At 37.5% G+C, this 15,924-nt stretch overlaps 2 protein-coding genes and 1 long non-coding RNA gene across 3 annotated transcripts; 1 reads left to right on the top strand and 2 right to left on the bottom strand.

Annotated features, from left to right (window-relative positions):
- The first annotated feature begins 5,135 nt into the window (after positions 1–5,135).
- Positions 5,136–9,086, top strand: LOC140763235 (GTP-binding protein YPTM2-like). The gene is made up of 8 exons (XM_073101327.1): positions 5,136–5,359; positions 6,893–6,965; positions 7,092–7,139; positions 7,225–7,272; positions 8,145–8,216; positions 8,311–8,466; positions 8,589–8,692; positions 8,790–9,086. The coding sequence occupies exons 1-8, from the start codon at positions 5,346–5,348 to the stop codon at positions 8,884–8,886; spliced, it is 612 nt and encodes a 203-aa protein (XP_072957428.1). The 5' UTR covers positions 5,136–5,345; the 3' UTR covers positions 8,887–9,086.
- An 87-nt stretch (positions 9,087–9,173) lies between these two features.
- LOC140763236 (uncharacterized) lies at positions 9,174–11,989 on the bottom strand. Its single transcript, XR_012104805.1, has 6 exons — positions 11,756–11,989; positions 11,169–11,667; positions 10,337–10,518; positions 10,178–10,245; positions 9,395–9,547; positions 9,174–9,300 (listed from the first exon to the last, which is right to left on the bottom strand). It is a non-coding gene; the product is annotated as an uncharacterized lncRNA (long non-coding RNA).
- A 282-nt stretch (positions 11,990–12,271) lies between these two features.
- Positions 12,272–13,532, bottom strand: LOC140762620 (gibberellin 20 oxidase 1-like). Its single transcript, XM_073100492.1, has 3 exons — positions 13,033–13,532; positions 12,616–12,946; positions 12,272–12,523 (listed from the first exon to the last, which is right to left on the bottom strand). The coding sequence occupies exons 1-3, from the start codon at positions 13,530–13,532 to the stop codon at positions 12,272–12,274; spliced, it is 1,083 nt and encodes a 360-aa protein (XP_072956593.1).
- Between the last annotated feature and the right edge of the window lie 2,392 nt (positions 13,533–15,924).

Here is a 15,924-nt window from a genome sequence, read left to right as displayed (position 1 = left end):
CAGGGGGTGGTTCTAGTAGGGAGTCATATTATAGAGATCATTTGTTTGGGGGGAACTCGTATGTGCATCTTTTTTGTATCACCATGTTGTCGAGATTTGATGAATAAGATTGAGATGGTCATTGTTTGTGTACATCTTTTGTTGAGAAGCTTTTGGAAGTATGAGTAATATATTATTTGTAATAGTAAGTATAACTGAGATCTCATATTACTCATCAAGTTAACCAATCCTTCCGTTACGCTTCTTAACGTGCAAAGAGACAATTATATGGAGCATCTTGTTACCTACCAACCAAGCTTTGCAAAATTATCTTATCGCATGACCCCTACATAAATATAATCAGGAGTGTGATCCACCAAAATTAACTCACCGGCTATCTTTAAATTTATGCTGATAAAAGAATAATAGTTTTTATATTTTATATTATAACATTCTATTTGGACCGAGAGAATAAAAGAGAAATTTCAGAAGTTGAGAGATAGGAAAAGAACCCGATAAACCCTTCCTAAATATGAGTTCCCACGTATGAATCCTCCAGAGGATAGCCTATTAGAGAAAAATCTTCACCTTAGAGGATAGGGATTTTCTAGATATTAGAGTTCTGGGCGAGACCAAAAAAAGTCTTAGAGTAACCTGAGAATTGAAAGATGCCACCACGAAGGATCTTGAAGATGTGAACCGTCGAGATATGACATTATGTGAGACTTTAAGTGAGCTAATACCTTCACAAAACGTTCTGACCTAATTGACCACGTATAGGGCGTCACCATCCAATCTCCCGAGCAACCTCAAATTGCTAGGCCAAGTGCTAAGAGGAGAAGCGGAAGGCGGAGAACCTAATTTGGAGAAGGAGGTCACCAATCCAATGGCCAGTCCAAAATTGCACTCAGTTTCCATTCCCCTAGTTGAACAATGAACTAACAATAAAAAAAAAAGGCCACTTTAAGAATCCCATTCTAGAAAGGAGAGGATCTCCTCGTGGTGGATCCTTAACCCAGGCGAGGCATCTGTACATACTAGAGATGCAGGAAGACCTCCCCCTTTAGAGAAGGCCGCCTAGGTTTTGCTTCATTATTTTGATATTACATTAACTCATGGGCTATTAAAAATTTATATATTTTATATTCTAACAAAAGAAAATTTTAAACGTAGTAAAGATGTAGACATAGAGAAAACAATATTGACCATAATTACCACGATGCTGTCATTAGCGTGAAACCGAGGCAACATGCTTCGTTGAGGAGTCTTGATCACTTGGTACCAAAGGGAATTAAGTAGGCTTCCCTAAAAAAAAATACCGTAAGGAAATTTTGCATATAGCCACCTACATTAATTCAACCTTATTATAAATAAAATAAATCTTCTGTTTCTTAATATGTTTATATAGTTCATATAACAAAAGGGTTCTTTAATTACTTGATATTTCTCTTCTACACCCTTCCATCTCTCGAACGAACTCTTACAATAAACACCAATACAAGACCTGCAGTAGTGCACAACTCCAAGACAAAACCATGTAACCCGTTGCAAAGCGAGAAGAAGATCCAGTAAGAGAAGGAAAAGCATTAGGGTCATCACTCTTGGTAAAAGGCCTCTGCGCCAACGGAGAAGGAGCACCGGAATAAAACCCCGGCGACTGCGGCGCCCCGGCCGGAGCTATCACCGGCCTTCTGTTCACGTGTACTTGAAGCTTCATGCCTCCTAAGCAGTGCGTTATTACGCCACAAACGAAGTACCTGTCACCTTGGGTGGTCAAAGGGACAGATGTGTTTCCATCACTGCCTGTTAGAAGAGCACTTGATATGTTGCAGCTATCATAACTGGACTTATCTACCTCATTTACTGTGTGATACTTTGAGTACTGGAACGCTGTCATAATTAGAGAGAAAGACATAAATAAAACTAATCCTATGAAGAGATTTAATAAGATTTAGGGGCAAATCATACGTACACAAAACATCTCCAACGTAGAAGGTCTTGTTGGTAAGCCAAGAGGGGAAGTCGGCGCTGATGTCCCAACCGGCGCTGTTTCCCACGGAGTATACTTTTGTGTCGCCGTTTATTACTGCGAGAGATAGAGCAACGAAGGCATAAAGGATGAGAAGCTTGGCCATGAACTATGGATGAGTTGATTATCTCGCAACGAAGAAAGATCCAAGTGTTAATTTAAATGAGCAAATTAATGAAGCCTTGTTGAGTATTAGTTAACCTAACTGCCGTAACCCACATAGACTTCTCTTACCAGAATTTAGTTTGGGTTTGAACTTGTTGCTTGTGGAAGATGATAATGGAGAATTTTGTAGAGGTAGATGGGTTTTGTTGGCACTTGGTAGGCATGCAGTTAAGCAGCTCTGTTCTCGATTAAGGTGGCATGTGATGTTACTTGTCAACAAAGAAGGGATTCAAGGTAGTTGGACCTGTTTCTATATATATAATTTAGAAAATTTTATACTTTACACCCTATACGTTATTATTATTATTATTACTACACTGCTCTAAATTTATAAGAGACAAGGTTCCAACCCTTCTTTCTAAAAATAAAAGACTGAATACGTTTCTCCACGCTCCTTTTGACTTTTGACTTCAGAAATATTATACAAACTAATCGTGGTTTTAATGCAATAGAATTAAATACCCAAAAAAAAATTGAAGGATAAATAGAGTATTAATCTGTAAAATTTTAATTTGGGATTGAGGTTGATTAATTTGATATCAACATTAGACCGCAGAGATGGAAAGATGCTTGAAAACAAAAGAAGATCAACTTATTCAACGATTCATTTCCTAAGCTTATGCTCTAATACTCACTGACCACTTGACACCACCACCTCTTGCTCTACTATTCTCTAGGTTCAACTAATGTACATAAGCATGCAATTAAATTCACGTATCAAAACTGGCTTAAGATGAAGCCATTGGCCTTCCAGTGGAGTTTGGAGTCATTAAACTCAGCCCATGGTTAGACTACTGGGTGGTAATATGAAGTGAAGTTTCAAATTAACCATTAGTGCGACGAAGTTAACTTTGATTCTATTGAATTAGATCGCATTAATTGTGCTTTCTTTGGAAATTATAATATTAAAAACACTATTATAGGAAGTCCTAATTAATCCTTCATAAGAGTGGAAAGAGAACGGTAGAACTAGAAACCTGGGCAGCGAAGTGCCATTAATTAGCCACCATGCAAATAAATACAATTGTTCTCCCACCAAACTACTACCCGAAGGACCTAAAAGCTCGCAAAGCAACAAGTGGATGAGCAACACGCAAAAGCCATCTCCTGTCCCACGCATCGATCTCAGCACATCAACATCGTGGCCATGGCCCAAATAGCTAGATCTAAATTTAATTCATCTTTTATAATTTTATTTGTTTTACTTTACCTTTTATAGTCTAAGGTGCACTCATTATTTATTTTATTATATTTGATAAAATATAAGTACAGGTGATCATTGGGTGGGCCGAATGGTGTTTGGGCTAAGCCAATCGGGTTAGACACATTGTTTGCTAACCTGCCCACAAGTTAGTTGGGCCGAGTCAAACTAAAATAGTCTAACTCGTTACTGCTCATCGACACATGAGAGAGCAAGCTAGTAGGCAGAGCTATGCCGAGTTTAATAGAATTTTTAGAATATTTTTAATATTTTAAAAAGTTTGCTATTAGGCTTATTTTAAAAAATATATTTTTATTTGAGTCTAACTAGGCTAGGTCGGCAAATGGCTTACCTGTGCCACCATTGGCAATTCAAACTCAAACCGAGTCGGACCCAAATTGGGTCCAAGCCTGGAGTGAGCAAGCTATGCCATATGATCACTTTTAAACACAGATTGAATTTGAATATACTTATGAGACAAAATTATAAAGAATTGAATAAACATCTAAAATTAGACTAATTAAATTTTAAAAATATAACAAAAAATATATATTTATTTAATATATTTGGTATATCTTTGTTATTTTGAATCTGTGGTACTATTTTAGATGCATTGTCTAATCTTTTATATTTTTTAATAAGTATTTTCAAATTCAATAAATATTAAATCAAATATAATAAACAAATAAATTTTCAGTTTAAATATAAATAAAACAAATAAAGTAGCCCAAATAAAAATGTATAGAAATATAAAATAAATTTAGGGCAACTATACTAGGAGGAAAGGATCGCAAATTTTTTCCACGCTGGCACGAATGCTGAATCATCATAGTTGCCGACGTCAACAAGCCACACGTTTGTAGGATTCTGATACTTGTATGCAACGTGTATAGCCGAGCCACCACACGTTATGACACGTGTAATGTGACGTGCACTAGCAAATTAAAATCTTGGGCTGGATCAGTGTTTTCCTCAAGTGATTTTAGGGTAAATTACATTATGAACCTCAACTAACATTCTCTTTTACTTCCCCCCCTAAGAAAAATGGACACATACACCTCGTCTAAATTTGTTCTATTTCTCTCATTTTAGAGGTGAATGTGAAGAAAATAGAGAAGGTCGCTTTTTAAATTTAATAATTTTAAAAGTCAAAATTTAAAATTTATTTGAAATTTTCTAATAAAGAATTAATGAAAGAGATTTGTAATACATTTAAATAGGTTTAATTTATTTTTTTTGAATGAGTTGAAAGTGATGCTGAGGGATAATTAAAGAGGTGAAGATGTAATTAACCTCTTATTTTGAAACAAGTTTTCAGAAGTTTTGAGTACATAATAAAGGGATCCAAGAGAGTTCAATAAAAGGTTCACAGTAAGATAACAATTGTAAAGATATAGGGTCAAGCCAAATCTCTCATTCCATTTACGCCCTCCACTGACGTGGAATTTTGGCGTGGAAAATGTGAAACCGGACGGTTCCTAGGGATAAATCCGTCATTTAATGCTTCGTTCGAAAGTTTTGAAACGTGGGTAGGCGTTAGATTGCTTCTCCTGGTGGAAGTCAAAATAGCACGCTGTCTTCAATGCCGTGTTTTCTAGACACTTCCTGGCCACAAATGAAACTCGTTGCCGATTTCACTATATTCATCTTCATCTACAGGGCTATTTGGTAATTCCGCCTCCACCTAACGCGGCCCGTTAAGCTGTCGCTCGCCTTTTCTCTCCTCCTCACGGGTCGTCCGCTTTAAATACCTTGCCACAATTCCTTCCCTTTTCTCTCGGAGTTCTCCTTCCTTTTCCCCTCCTCTCTGCCCTCCTCAGATTCCATTCCGTTTTTGTTCCAAACCCTAGACGAGGACCGATCCGATCGCCTCGATCTCCTCCTTCTTCCCCGTTTCCGGCGAAATCTCGTCGATACATCTCGGAAGAGCGCGACCGTCGATTGGCGTAGCGGTTTCCTCGATCACCCGCCATGAATCCGGAATAGTAAGTTCGCGAATTCTTCTGTTGATCTATATCGTAATGATGCGTTTTGTAGGATGTGAAAATTGTTTGGTTTGGATCCGATATCGGGTTGGTGTGTGTGGGATTTGGATCGATCGGTTAGGGTTTGTGTTGAGATCTCGCCGGATCTGGTGATGCGAGGAGTGGAGGATGACCGATTTTTTTTTTCGTTCTCGAAGAGGATTGGGTTCTTAGGATCCGATCGGTGATTTTGACTTGATTGCAGTTCGAGATCTGGTGACCAGTTTTCATGAGATTTGCATGTGACCGGTTTTGTCGACGTCGGGAGAATTTTACTAGGTTTTTTCTTGAGAGATTATAGATCTCATTTCTCCTTTTGGTGGATTGTTTCCGTATCAATTGGATCAGATTGTGAGTGATATGTGATTGTTTGCTCGGTTTTTCTTCACGTGTCACCGAGGTGCTTAATTTTAGATGTCGTTGTGAGGAATATGGTCGCATTCCATGTGTTGGATTTTTTCTGGCCGCTGAGCTGCACGAAAGTTCTCCACTCGTATAGATTCCAGTTATAACAACATCGATAAATGCTTGTTTTCCCTCCCTTTTTGGAACTCGATCTGCTTTAAGACCATGATATGTGGTATAGGTATGCGGTTACGTGTTATGTTACCAAATTTGGAGTTTCTTTCGTCCATCTTCTATTGCTTCTCTTCCCATTAACAATTGGATACCAGTAATGCTTGATCAACAAGGACTTCAGAATTTTGCCCTTTCTTTGCTAGCAGAAATGCTTATGGTGAATGTGTGTGTGTATTCTTCCTTTTCTCTTGGTTACTGCTTTGATATTCTAGTAATAAACATCTTCCGTTTCTAGAAACTTTTCCTTATCCACTTTACAACATAGTTGCAAGTCCGATACAGGTAGCTATCGTGCATTTTTGTTAAGTAAGACTCAGAAAGTGTTGGGAGTGAAGTTCACCAAACTGTATTCCTATGAAGTTTGAAATACAGTACCATGATGTTCTTTTGGTTGACAAAAGGCAGACTGCTGTTTGCAACACCTCAACTGTTTGTTCCTATGCAAGTGACAACAAGTGAATTGGACTTTGTTTTTCATATTTTAGGACTTCTAGAATTACTATTATATTTGTGCTTACGCAACTTTATTTTCTGAGTTTTTTTCGTCCTTACATCAATTTTACAGTCAGAGCTCTAGCAAATGGCTGGAGAACAAGCTGTTAAAATTTGTGGTGTGATTGATTATTTTTTGTGAAACATATGCATGTTACATAAAGTTGTTAGTGGAAACCATCTTTAGAAGAGTGTTAGCACTATGTATTATTCAGTTTCATGGAAAATAAGATGGATTAGTAAACATGGCCGAACAGATCATCAAGGTAGTTGCCCTTTTTCGTTTGGTCTCTGCCTGTCCACAGGAAGCTGTTAATTTTCCATGCAAGTAGAACACAACTGTGTAAAGTAATTTTTCTATCAAAATAAGTGCCTTTGTTTTACTTTCTCGGTTTGTTAATTTTACGATTCTAAATTTTGCAGTGATTATCTCTTCAAGCTTTTGCTTATTGGAGACTCAGGTGTTGGCAAGTCATGTCTTCTTCTAAGATTTGCGGTAATAATTAAAGCTAGATTTAGGGCTTTTGATTTTGACTACTATCTGGAGAACTTTTGCCTTAGCTGTTGATGTCTCCTTGTAGCAAGCTTTTTTGACTGAAATCTTGCTTTTTTTCATTCTTAGGATGATTCATACTTGGAGAGTTATATTAGTACCATTGGAGTTGATTTTGTAAGTACAATTTCTACCTGATTCTCCTAGTTCAAACATGTTTCACTTTTGCACTCATCACTTAGTTGCTATTTTCATTTGGCAGAAAATCCGCACTGTAGAGCAGGATGGGAAGACCATTAAGCTTCAAATTGTGAGTTTACACTTTACAGTAACACAACCTTCTGTTTGATTTGATTTGCTGACTTTGGAACATTTCTCAGCAAGATAAGTCTGTTGTGCTAGTAGTAGTTTAATTGCATTCAAATAATTATTTATATCTCCTCAGGAGGTCAGGTGGATTCTATGTTGCCTTTTAACTTTAGAATATTGCACAACTACCTACTTAATGGCTAATAGGTTTACTGCCTAAATTGTTGAGTTCTTTTCTATTGATAAATCTTGTGAATGATGCTACCTATATAGAAATTCATGGCTTTTATCCTAAAAAGAAGTATAGTTTCTCAATTGGCTAAAAAGGTTAATCTTCAGATTTTTATTTTTGATAGAAGTGGCATGGAAGAGAGACTGGAAAAAGAGTTATTATGGCATGCTTTTCTTCAAAACAAAAAAAGAAAGTCATGCTTATATGTGGAACTTCTTTTATACTGTTATAAGCAAATGAAAGGGAAATTGCAGATTACACTACAGTAAGCGTCTCTGCAGTTTCAACTTTAAAATTCAAACCCTACATTTTCACTATTTTGCAAATCACACGTTATTTTCCTTAATATGGCCTAGTCTGGATGTTAATACCTTTGATTGGAGTTGTGAAAAGAGGAATTCATTTCTTTAATTTTATAATTTTAGTGTTTGGGTTATCTTAAACTAGGACCATGGTTAAGTTTTATTTAAAAAAACTGATGCAGCCTGTTCGTTAGTGAAGTAAAAGACATTTTGAGCTCTGTGTTTCAGTTGGATTGCTCCTGTGAATAATTGTGAACAAATTTATAGCTGTTCACTATATTGTTTATCTTGTGTTTCTGATGAAAATACCTGTTTTCTTTTCTCTTTGGTTGGTTACAGTGGGATACTGCTGGGCAAGAGCGTTTCAGGACAATCACTAGCAGTTATTATCGTGGTGCTCACGGTATCATTGTAAGTTGATTTGTATAACTCTTACTATTCGTTTGCATACTATGCATCTAGTCGAAATTCATGTGATACTCATGCATTATTCCTGGAGTTGCAGGTTGTATACGATGTGACTGACCAGGAAAGTTTCAACAATGTAAAGCAATGGTTAAATGAGATAGACCGCTATGCAAGTGACAGTGTCAACAAACTTCTCGTGGGGAACAAGTGTGATCTCACTGCAGAGAAAGTTGTGTCTTCTGAAACAGCTAAGGTGATTCTTGATAACCTATTACATTCTGTCCTTGCCTTTCTAAAGGATTACTTTGTGTTTGGTGCAAAGTATTCATCGTGAAGATTAATCTGGAAAATTCTTTTGTTCTTCATTTGGGGCAGGCATTTGCTGATGAAATTGGAATTCCATTCTTGGAAACAAGTGCAAAGAATGCCACCAATGTGGAGCAAGCCTTCATGGCCATGGCCGCTGCAATCAAGAACAGGTACTGTCAGCTAAATGAATTCCTTGTAATAAAACAGTTATTATATCTACCGTTCTGTTATAACTTACTAGGTAATTCTTTTGTTTGGTGCTCTCAGGATGGCCAGCCAACCAGCCATGAGCAATGCTAGGCCACCGACAGTGCAGATCCGTGGACAACCTGTCAACCAGAAGTCAAGTTGCTGCTCTTCTTAAAAGTTAATGCTTCCTGTCCAGAATGATGCTAATATTATGTTCTGACAGTATTATGCTCATTCAATTCTTTTAGTATTTGATTCTAAGCCTGGACCAAAAAGCGATTTGGGAAATAGCATCTATTGGTTATTGTTGAACACGTCCGTTGTTTACAATTTTATTTCAATTGTTTAGAAGAGATGGCCCACAAGTTTACTTGATACAGGGCTCCTGCTTGCTTGTGGTCAATCTCAATATTTCCAAGTACACATCAGATAGATTCTGGTTTTATCAGTCCACTTTACTAAGAGGGTCCTTTTTTGAAGTCTGATCACCTTCACGAAATTTATGAAGTGTTCGTTCGTATTTTGGCTGTAATCGATTCTCTTTTCCCGCAAGTGCAGTAGAAAAAGGGCGTTGCTGAAATTTCAATATCTGCAAGTGTAGATGCGTAATAGAAAAAAGGGCGCTGCTGAAATTTCAATATCAGCAAGTTCCAAATAACACGAGTAGTTCAAAATGGACTTACACGGAGCTAAAAATGATGTATCCGGATCCTCCACCCAAGTAAACCAATGTTTGATGTCTGCTATAATATCTTTAACTGCTCGACAAGACAAGTAATATCGGTGTAGTCCGACCCTCCACTGGAAAGTGCATCCTTGTGAGACTACCCATCGGACTGCACACCAAAGACGAAAAGTACTGGTCATATGAAGACTAGTTACTGGTGCTTAAATAAATAAGACGCATTCTGAATCTCCACGTCATATACTCACCGATGCTTACATTATTCTAGTATACTAATACAATATTATCCCTCCTCTTATTTCATACAATTTTTAAAAATTAATTATTAATAATTTAAAATTACTATTTTATCCTCTAATATGATAAGACATAATTATTAATTATATAGACTACCATTGCTATATCTCCCTTCTCTCTCCTCTCTATAAGCATACTTGCACACTCAAGTGCTATCTCTCCCCAAAATACAAAGAATTTTTTAAAATATTATTTCTCATTGGCTCAAAAGTATTCTCAACGTTAAAAACTAAAATAGTTATATATATTTCACTCTTATTTAATAAGTGAATACGGTCATTGTCTACCCTTATTCAATAAGTGAACACTGCCTTAATCTTCAGAACATAAAATTTATAGAACCTATAGACTAAAAACTGACTTTTGTACAAATAAATATAGTTTTTCTAAATATGTAAAGCCAAAGATTTCAAGCAGCAAACTAAATAAAGGAGTTGACAAGATAAAGGTACAAACTAAAGAAGAAAGCTAGTCAAAGAAGGACCTGACGCATACAAAGAGAAGGATGTTCATCTGTCGTTTCCCTTGTCCTGACTGATTCTCGTCTGAAACCTAGAAAAGTGATAAAAAAAAGTTGGATAAGATTATACAATGAACAACTGCAAAGCTAAGGTTAACTGAAATTGCTTTTAAAAACGCCCACCAGTCTAATGCAGATATTCAAAAGTTTATTAGGGAGTCTCTTCATGGAGAGAAGCTCTTTGTCGACCAGTACGATCTTTGTTTCGCGCGAAGTGCTTTCCTCTTTTCTTCCTGTAGCTTCTCATACTCATCCAGAGTCATCTCCACCTGTTGTATAGATGCAAATGGGAACCCGGACAACTCCTACGTGAAACGAATAATAGCACCCAGTATGAAACAATGTCCCAGAGGAATAAAGAAATGTTCCGACACTATATCAAATAAGCAAAAGCGGGAGATGCTCACTGACCTTGTGAAATCAGAATACTCTTGATTGGTATCATGCCACAAGTAAGGTCAGCGATACCAATCAAGAGTATTTAATTAAATATGAAGGGAAAATTTAATACTCTTGATGCCACAAGTAAGGTCAGTGATACCAATCAAGAGTATTTGATTTGGGTATATATGTGCATACGTGTTGATATTTAATGAAATATGAAGGGAAATTTTAATATACATATAACTTGGTTGATTACTATGTTATGTGGTACATATCGAGCTTAAAAAATATCCAACGATACCTAGACATAGAGGAAAACTTGCAAGACAAGTCACAAGGGGGCATATGATTTGCTAATTTCTGGTTTGGATTCTTTGGACCGACATGCATCCGTAATTGAAGAAGCAGACAACAACTATTAGAAATAACTCCAATCTATACCAAGAAAGATTCAGTAACAAAAACTTAAGAAGCAGACAACAACTATTAGAAGTAAACGAACAAAGATGAAGAGAAGAACTGTTCAATGATCAAGTCAAGGTATCAAGATCTGGGAAAATAATTGAAGAACCTTATCCTCGGATTCCTCTTGAGTCTCGTTGTCAAGAGTCGCATTAATTTCTCTCCCTCAATGGTGTCGTCTAATCCAGAATTCTCATTAACCAATTCCTTCGTTGTCATCTTCTTTCTTTTCCTGTAGAAATACAACAAACAATCCACCACAAAATATATATATGACATATATACACCCGTAATTTGAGTTTGAGTTGGTCGTTGAGGAAACTTTCGTAGCTATGAAATAAAGCCGAGGATAGGTTAGTCATAAAGAAGTAAATGATTCAAGAAATCCCAATCATGAATCTGAAGGTAAGACAAAAGGAATCCGAAATATACAACGGCTGAGATCGCCCTTGTGGACGACGGTCACCGTGCCTTATTTCATAGCTACGAATGTATCTACGACGACTACGGCGGTGCTCCTCTGCTTCTCGGTTCCGACGACGACGGTCGCGAATTGTATCCCACCTCATTGGTCCCGTGATGGTCTCGATCCTCTTCCGAATCCGTCACTGCTCCAAGAATTCGATCCAAGAACGGGCTAAAAACCGTAAAAATGAAGTCGATTCAAGAAATGGACACAATAGTTGAGAGATCAACCAAGAGGAGCCACGGACGGATTCTTCTTGCGGATCGCGGCGTTTGCGAGGTGGGGGAGGCTTGTGGTTGTCGTCGCCGTCGCCGTCGCCGTGGCCGAGGAGGTCGAACGATCCCTGGATCGCCAAGTAGGTAGAAGAATAACCTAAGGTTTGGAGAAAAGAAGAAGAACCCTAGAGAGAGAAAGAAGTGGGAAAAGGTTTCTTGAAGTGGAGTGGAATAAGAAAGCGCGCGAGAGTGAAGAGGCGGGACGCGTGAACCATAGCCAGGCGGGTGGTCCTTATATAGGAGTACGGGGCTCGTGGGTCGCGTGCATTGCACCTGATGATTTTAATATTATTATTTTTTTTTTCTTACTTTTTTAGATGATTTCAATTTTCAAATCCCGTGCCGAGATTAGCGAATTCTGATCGACGTCGAAGTGCAGATTATTTTGTGAGAAATTTTCATTTAACACCCTCATCTACTACTTTTATCATATTTCAACATTTGGTATATTGAACTAATCAAACAGACAATTTAGAATATAAGATATCTATGGAGTGCAGTCTTGCCCACAACTCTTTTTTGTATCAGCAACTCTCTCTTGAACTCTCCCCAAGTGAATGCAGCGTACTTCCTCCCACTGTTATCTTCTCCTACTAATTCCACTGGGCAATCAATGTGTGTGTCGTCCTCAGGGCTCATGAAATAAGCTAAAGACATCCTCTTCTTCTCTTTGTTTACAACTGCTCTGTGAATGCTACTCTTTAGCCTCCCATTTGTCCATGCCTACGTTAATAAGATTGTTGTTATATAGTCCGTTGACTCAAAAACTTAAGTCATTAGATAATTAATTAATAAAGTATAATAGAAATGCTCACTTCTAGAGTGTCGCCAATGTTGATGATGAGCGAACTTGGCACTGGCCTAATTCCAAACCATTCACTGTCACTCTTCTGAACTTGGAGTCCACCTACCTCATCTTGCCATAGAATGGTCAAAGTGTGAGGATCCGAGTGGCTCCCTAGACCCAGACATTTCTCAGGAAGAGGACATGGAGGATAGCAATTTATCCTTATCATTGTAGATTCCTTATGATCTATAAAGTTCTTGGAGAAGTAGTCATCTTGGAGACCCAATCCATGAGCCAAAGCTTCAAGTATGGCCATTCCAAGGCCATTCAATGCATGCGTGTACTCGTTGATGGCCTCACTAAAGTTAATTCAGGCCTCATTTAGTTCACATATATATTCCACTAAGAACATTAACTTAGAAGATATAGACGTAAGAAGTTATACCGTAAAGATTGATGCTGGTCTCCGTAGATCTTCTGGGCAAAGGAAACGACTTGTTGAGATGACTGAAGGAGTTGAATTATCTCAGCCCACGGCAAATTATGACCGTAGCCAGGGTTGCTCGCACTGTACCCTAGAGGCAAGCTTGCTGTTCTTCCACCTCTCATCTTTTGGCCCATAGGAAGATCGAAGAGCTTCGCGCATTCTTCTCTCACGTTCTCGATGATCTCTGAATGCACTCCACGATCAACCAACACGAAGAAGCCAAACTTCTCGCAAGCATCCACCATTTTTTCGCATACCGCGTCGTAGCTCTTCGCTCGCAACGCCTTCGAGAAGCTAATGACCGGGATCTCGTCGCCTTTTGCAAAGTCGGCGTACTCGATCGCCGGCCACTCGTCCGACGACCAGACGAAGTCTTTGATAGTGAGCTTGTTCGTGGCTGTAGAGAGAGGTTGGACATGCTGTGTTTCTATCTCTCTTTCTTCTGTATCCTTTGCCATTTGGAGTCCTTCAGGAGTACATTTGCATGCTTGCATGCGGGAAGGGTATATATAATTATATAGAGGTGAAGGGCATTGCCTTTGTTCTTGTGGTCTAGTTGCTTAAATTTTTGTTACATTTCCATTATTGGTACATTGGCCGTTTTGTTTCTAGGAAGATTATAAGGTGTAAATCCCAAAGAGTTAGCTAAAGGAGTTCCATTGTTATAGTAGCCGCATCTTGTAAACTTTGTCTTGACTTCATGGATTCTAGCCAGCTGAGTGTCTGCAGTCCCTGGCTGCAGGAAATTCGACAAGTCCTGATGTCATGGATTCTATTTGTTTTTCGGGCTTCAGTATGTCATGTACATATTATTAATATTGGGGAACTGTTATTGTTCTTTTTTATGTGAAGTATAGCATTCTTTATGTGTACATATATACACACAGTATACAGTTATTAGATCTTAATTAGTATTTTTAGTAAATAAAAATGAGTTCTTGTTGGGAAAAATTCAAGATTTAGAAATAAATTTTTATAAACTTTGAGCTCAAAATTAAATGGGATTTACATATTATTTATGATTAATTAATGGTAGAGCAAAAAGAGTTTAAAGAGTATTTGAATATTATATTCTCACTTATTTAAATTCATTAAAAATACGAATAAAACTTAACTTTAAAATGACTATTATGATAATAAAAAAATTTAAAATTAACACCACGTATTATGTATTCATAAAATATTAATGGGGGTATATACCAATCATATTTCAGTCGATCTTTGGACCCTAAAGATACCTATGTTTTGCTGAATTAAAAAATAAATAAATCTGTATTAAATCTGCTCACGAGTATTCTCTCAGTATCACTGTACCCTGGGAAATATTATATTTATTTATCGGTCAAGTTTGTGTATCTATTTTCATCTATTATTGCAAAGCGACAGGTCTCGCAATTAATATGTTAGCTACTGTAACAAATATCCTATGTAGCTATAAATGTGAGTTGTTTTGTAGTCAAGTTTAATTCACGGAGTCCTTAGGCTCACTTGGAGCCCTCTTGTTATCATCGTACCCTGGGAGATATTATATTTATTTATTGGTTAAGTTTGTGTACCTACTTCTTCATGTATTATTTCTATGCGACAAGCTCACAATTAATATCGTAGCTATTGTAACAAATATCTTATTTACCTATAACGAAGAGTTGCTTTGTAGTCAAGTTTCCACTTTAGAGCCCCTCTCTTTCTCTCATTGTATCCTGGTTGATATTATATTTATTTATCGATCAAGTTTGTGTATCTACGCGTCGTCCATTATTGCTAAACGATAAGCTCACAATTAATATCTTAGCTATTGCATTAAACATCCTATTTAGCAAAAAGAGAAGAGTTGTTTTGTAGTCATTCATGGAGTTAAAATATAGGTTAAATATATTTTACTATGCCCGATATTATTTTTACTTCACGTAGTTCAAAAAATTTTAAATTAATCTTTAACTGAGCATTATAATTATTTATTATTATTACCTTAAAATTTTGTATGTCTTTTACGTGTGATAAAATATATTTAATCTTTTGGAATTCTATGCTTCCTTAAAAAGGCAAACACCAGTTGATGGCTTGGGCTAGAAGTCTCGTAACTCTTGTCTTCAGGACTTGTGTCCAAGTGTCTCGTACATATAGAGACACGTACGAGTAAATAAGTGTTTCATATTTTAGAAGGGGATAAGAGAAGAATACTATCCCTTGGATCGAATAGCTTTATGATTATATTTGCCCATTGTTGTGACTGTGTTGAACCAGTTGCCACACAAGTTAGCAATCCCATGATCACCATTCTTTATCTTCTACAAATTGTAAAGGCTTTGTTAGATTCGGATGCAGGACTCATTTTGAGTCGGTTCTTGTTCAAACAATCATCAAACTATTTTTGTTAAAAAAATTAGAAGACAAATCAAATCAAATGAGTGTGATCAATGTGAACAGGATCCATGCCGACCTACTATATACTTTCAGGTGCGGCGGCTGGCGGAATCCTGGAAAGGTGGTCTTGGAGAAGAATGCACCTCTTTTCGAGGCACTCTAAAATTTAGAAAAACTCTTCCATCCATTAAGGGCTCTCTCACTTATGGGAACTGGGAAGGATACCATCTCTCTATGGCATTCTTTGGCCCTACCACATCCAAGCTACCCTTCCTCTGAGGGTCCCCCACCTGACCTCACAGAATACCACAAAGTGGCAACGGGTTCAATGCATAGGCCATCGTCTGTCTCTACTGCAAAGGATAAGGAATACCTTTTGGAGCTATTGGTATACATCGAAGGCTATCCGTTCCTTGGAATAAATGCTGCAATTGTCCACTGTCCACGCCATAGCATGGCTACATGCATAGGATCGGCCTCACACGC

The sequence above is a fragment of the Typha angustifolia genome, chromosome 7 (assembly GCF_048772165.1).
Source record: "Typha angustifolia cultivar Huaian chromosome 7, ASM4877216v1, whole genome shotgun sequence".
Taxonomy (NCBI): Eukaryota; Viridiplantae; Streptophyta; class Magnoliopsida; order Poales; family Typhaceae; genus Typha; species Typha angustifolia.
Note: the sequence above shows the minus strand (reverse complement) of the source record. Positions and strands in the feature narration are given on the sequence as shown.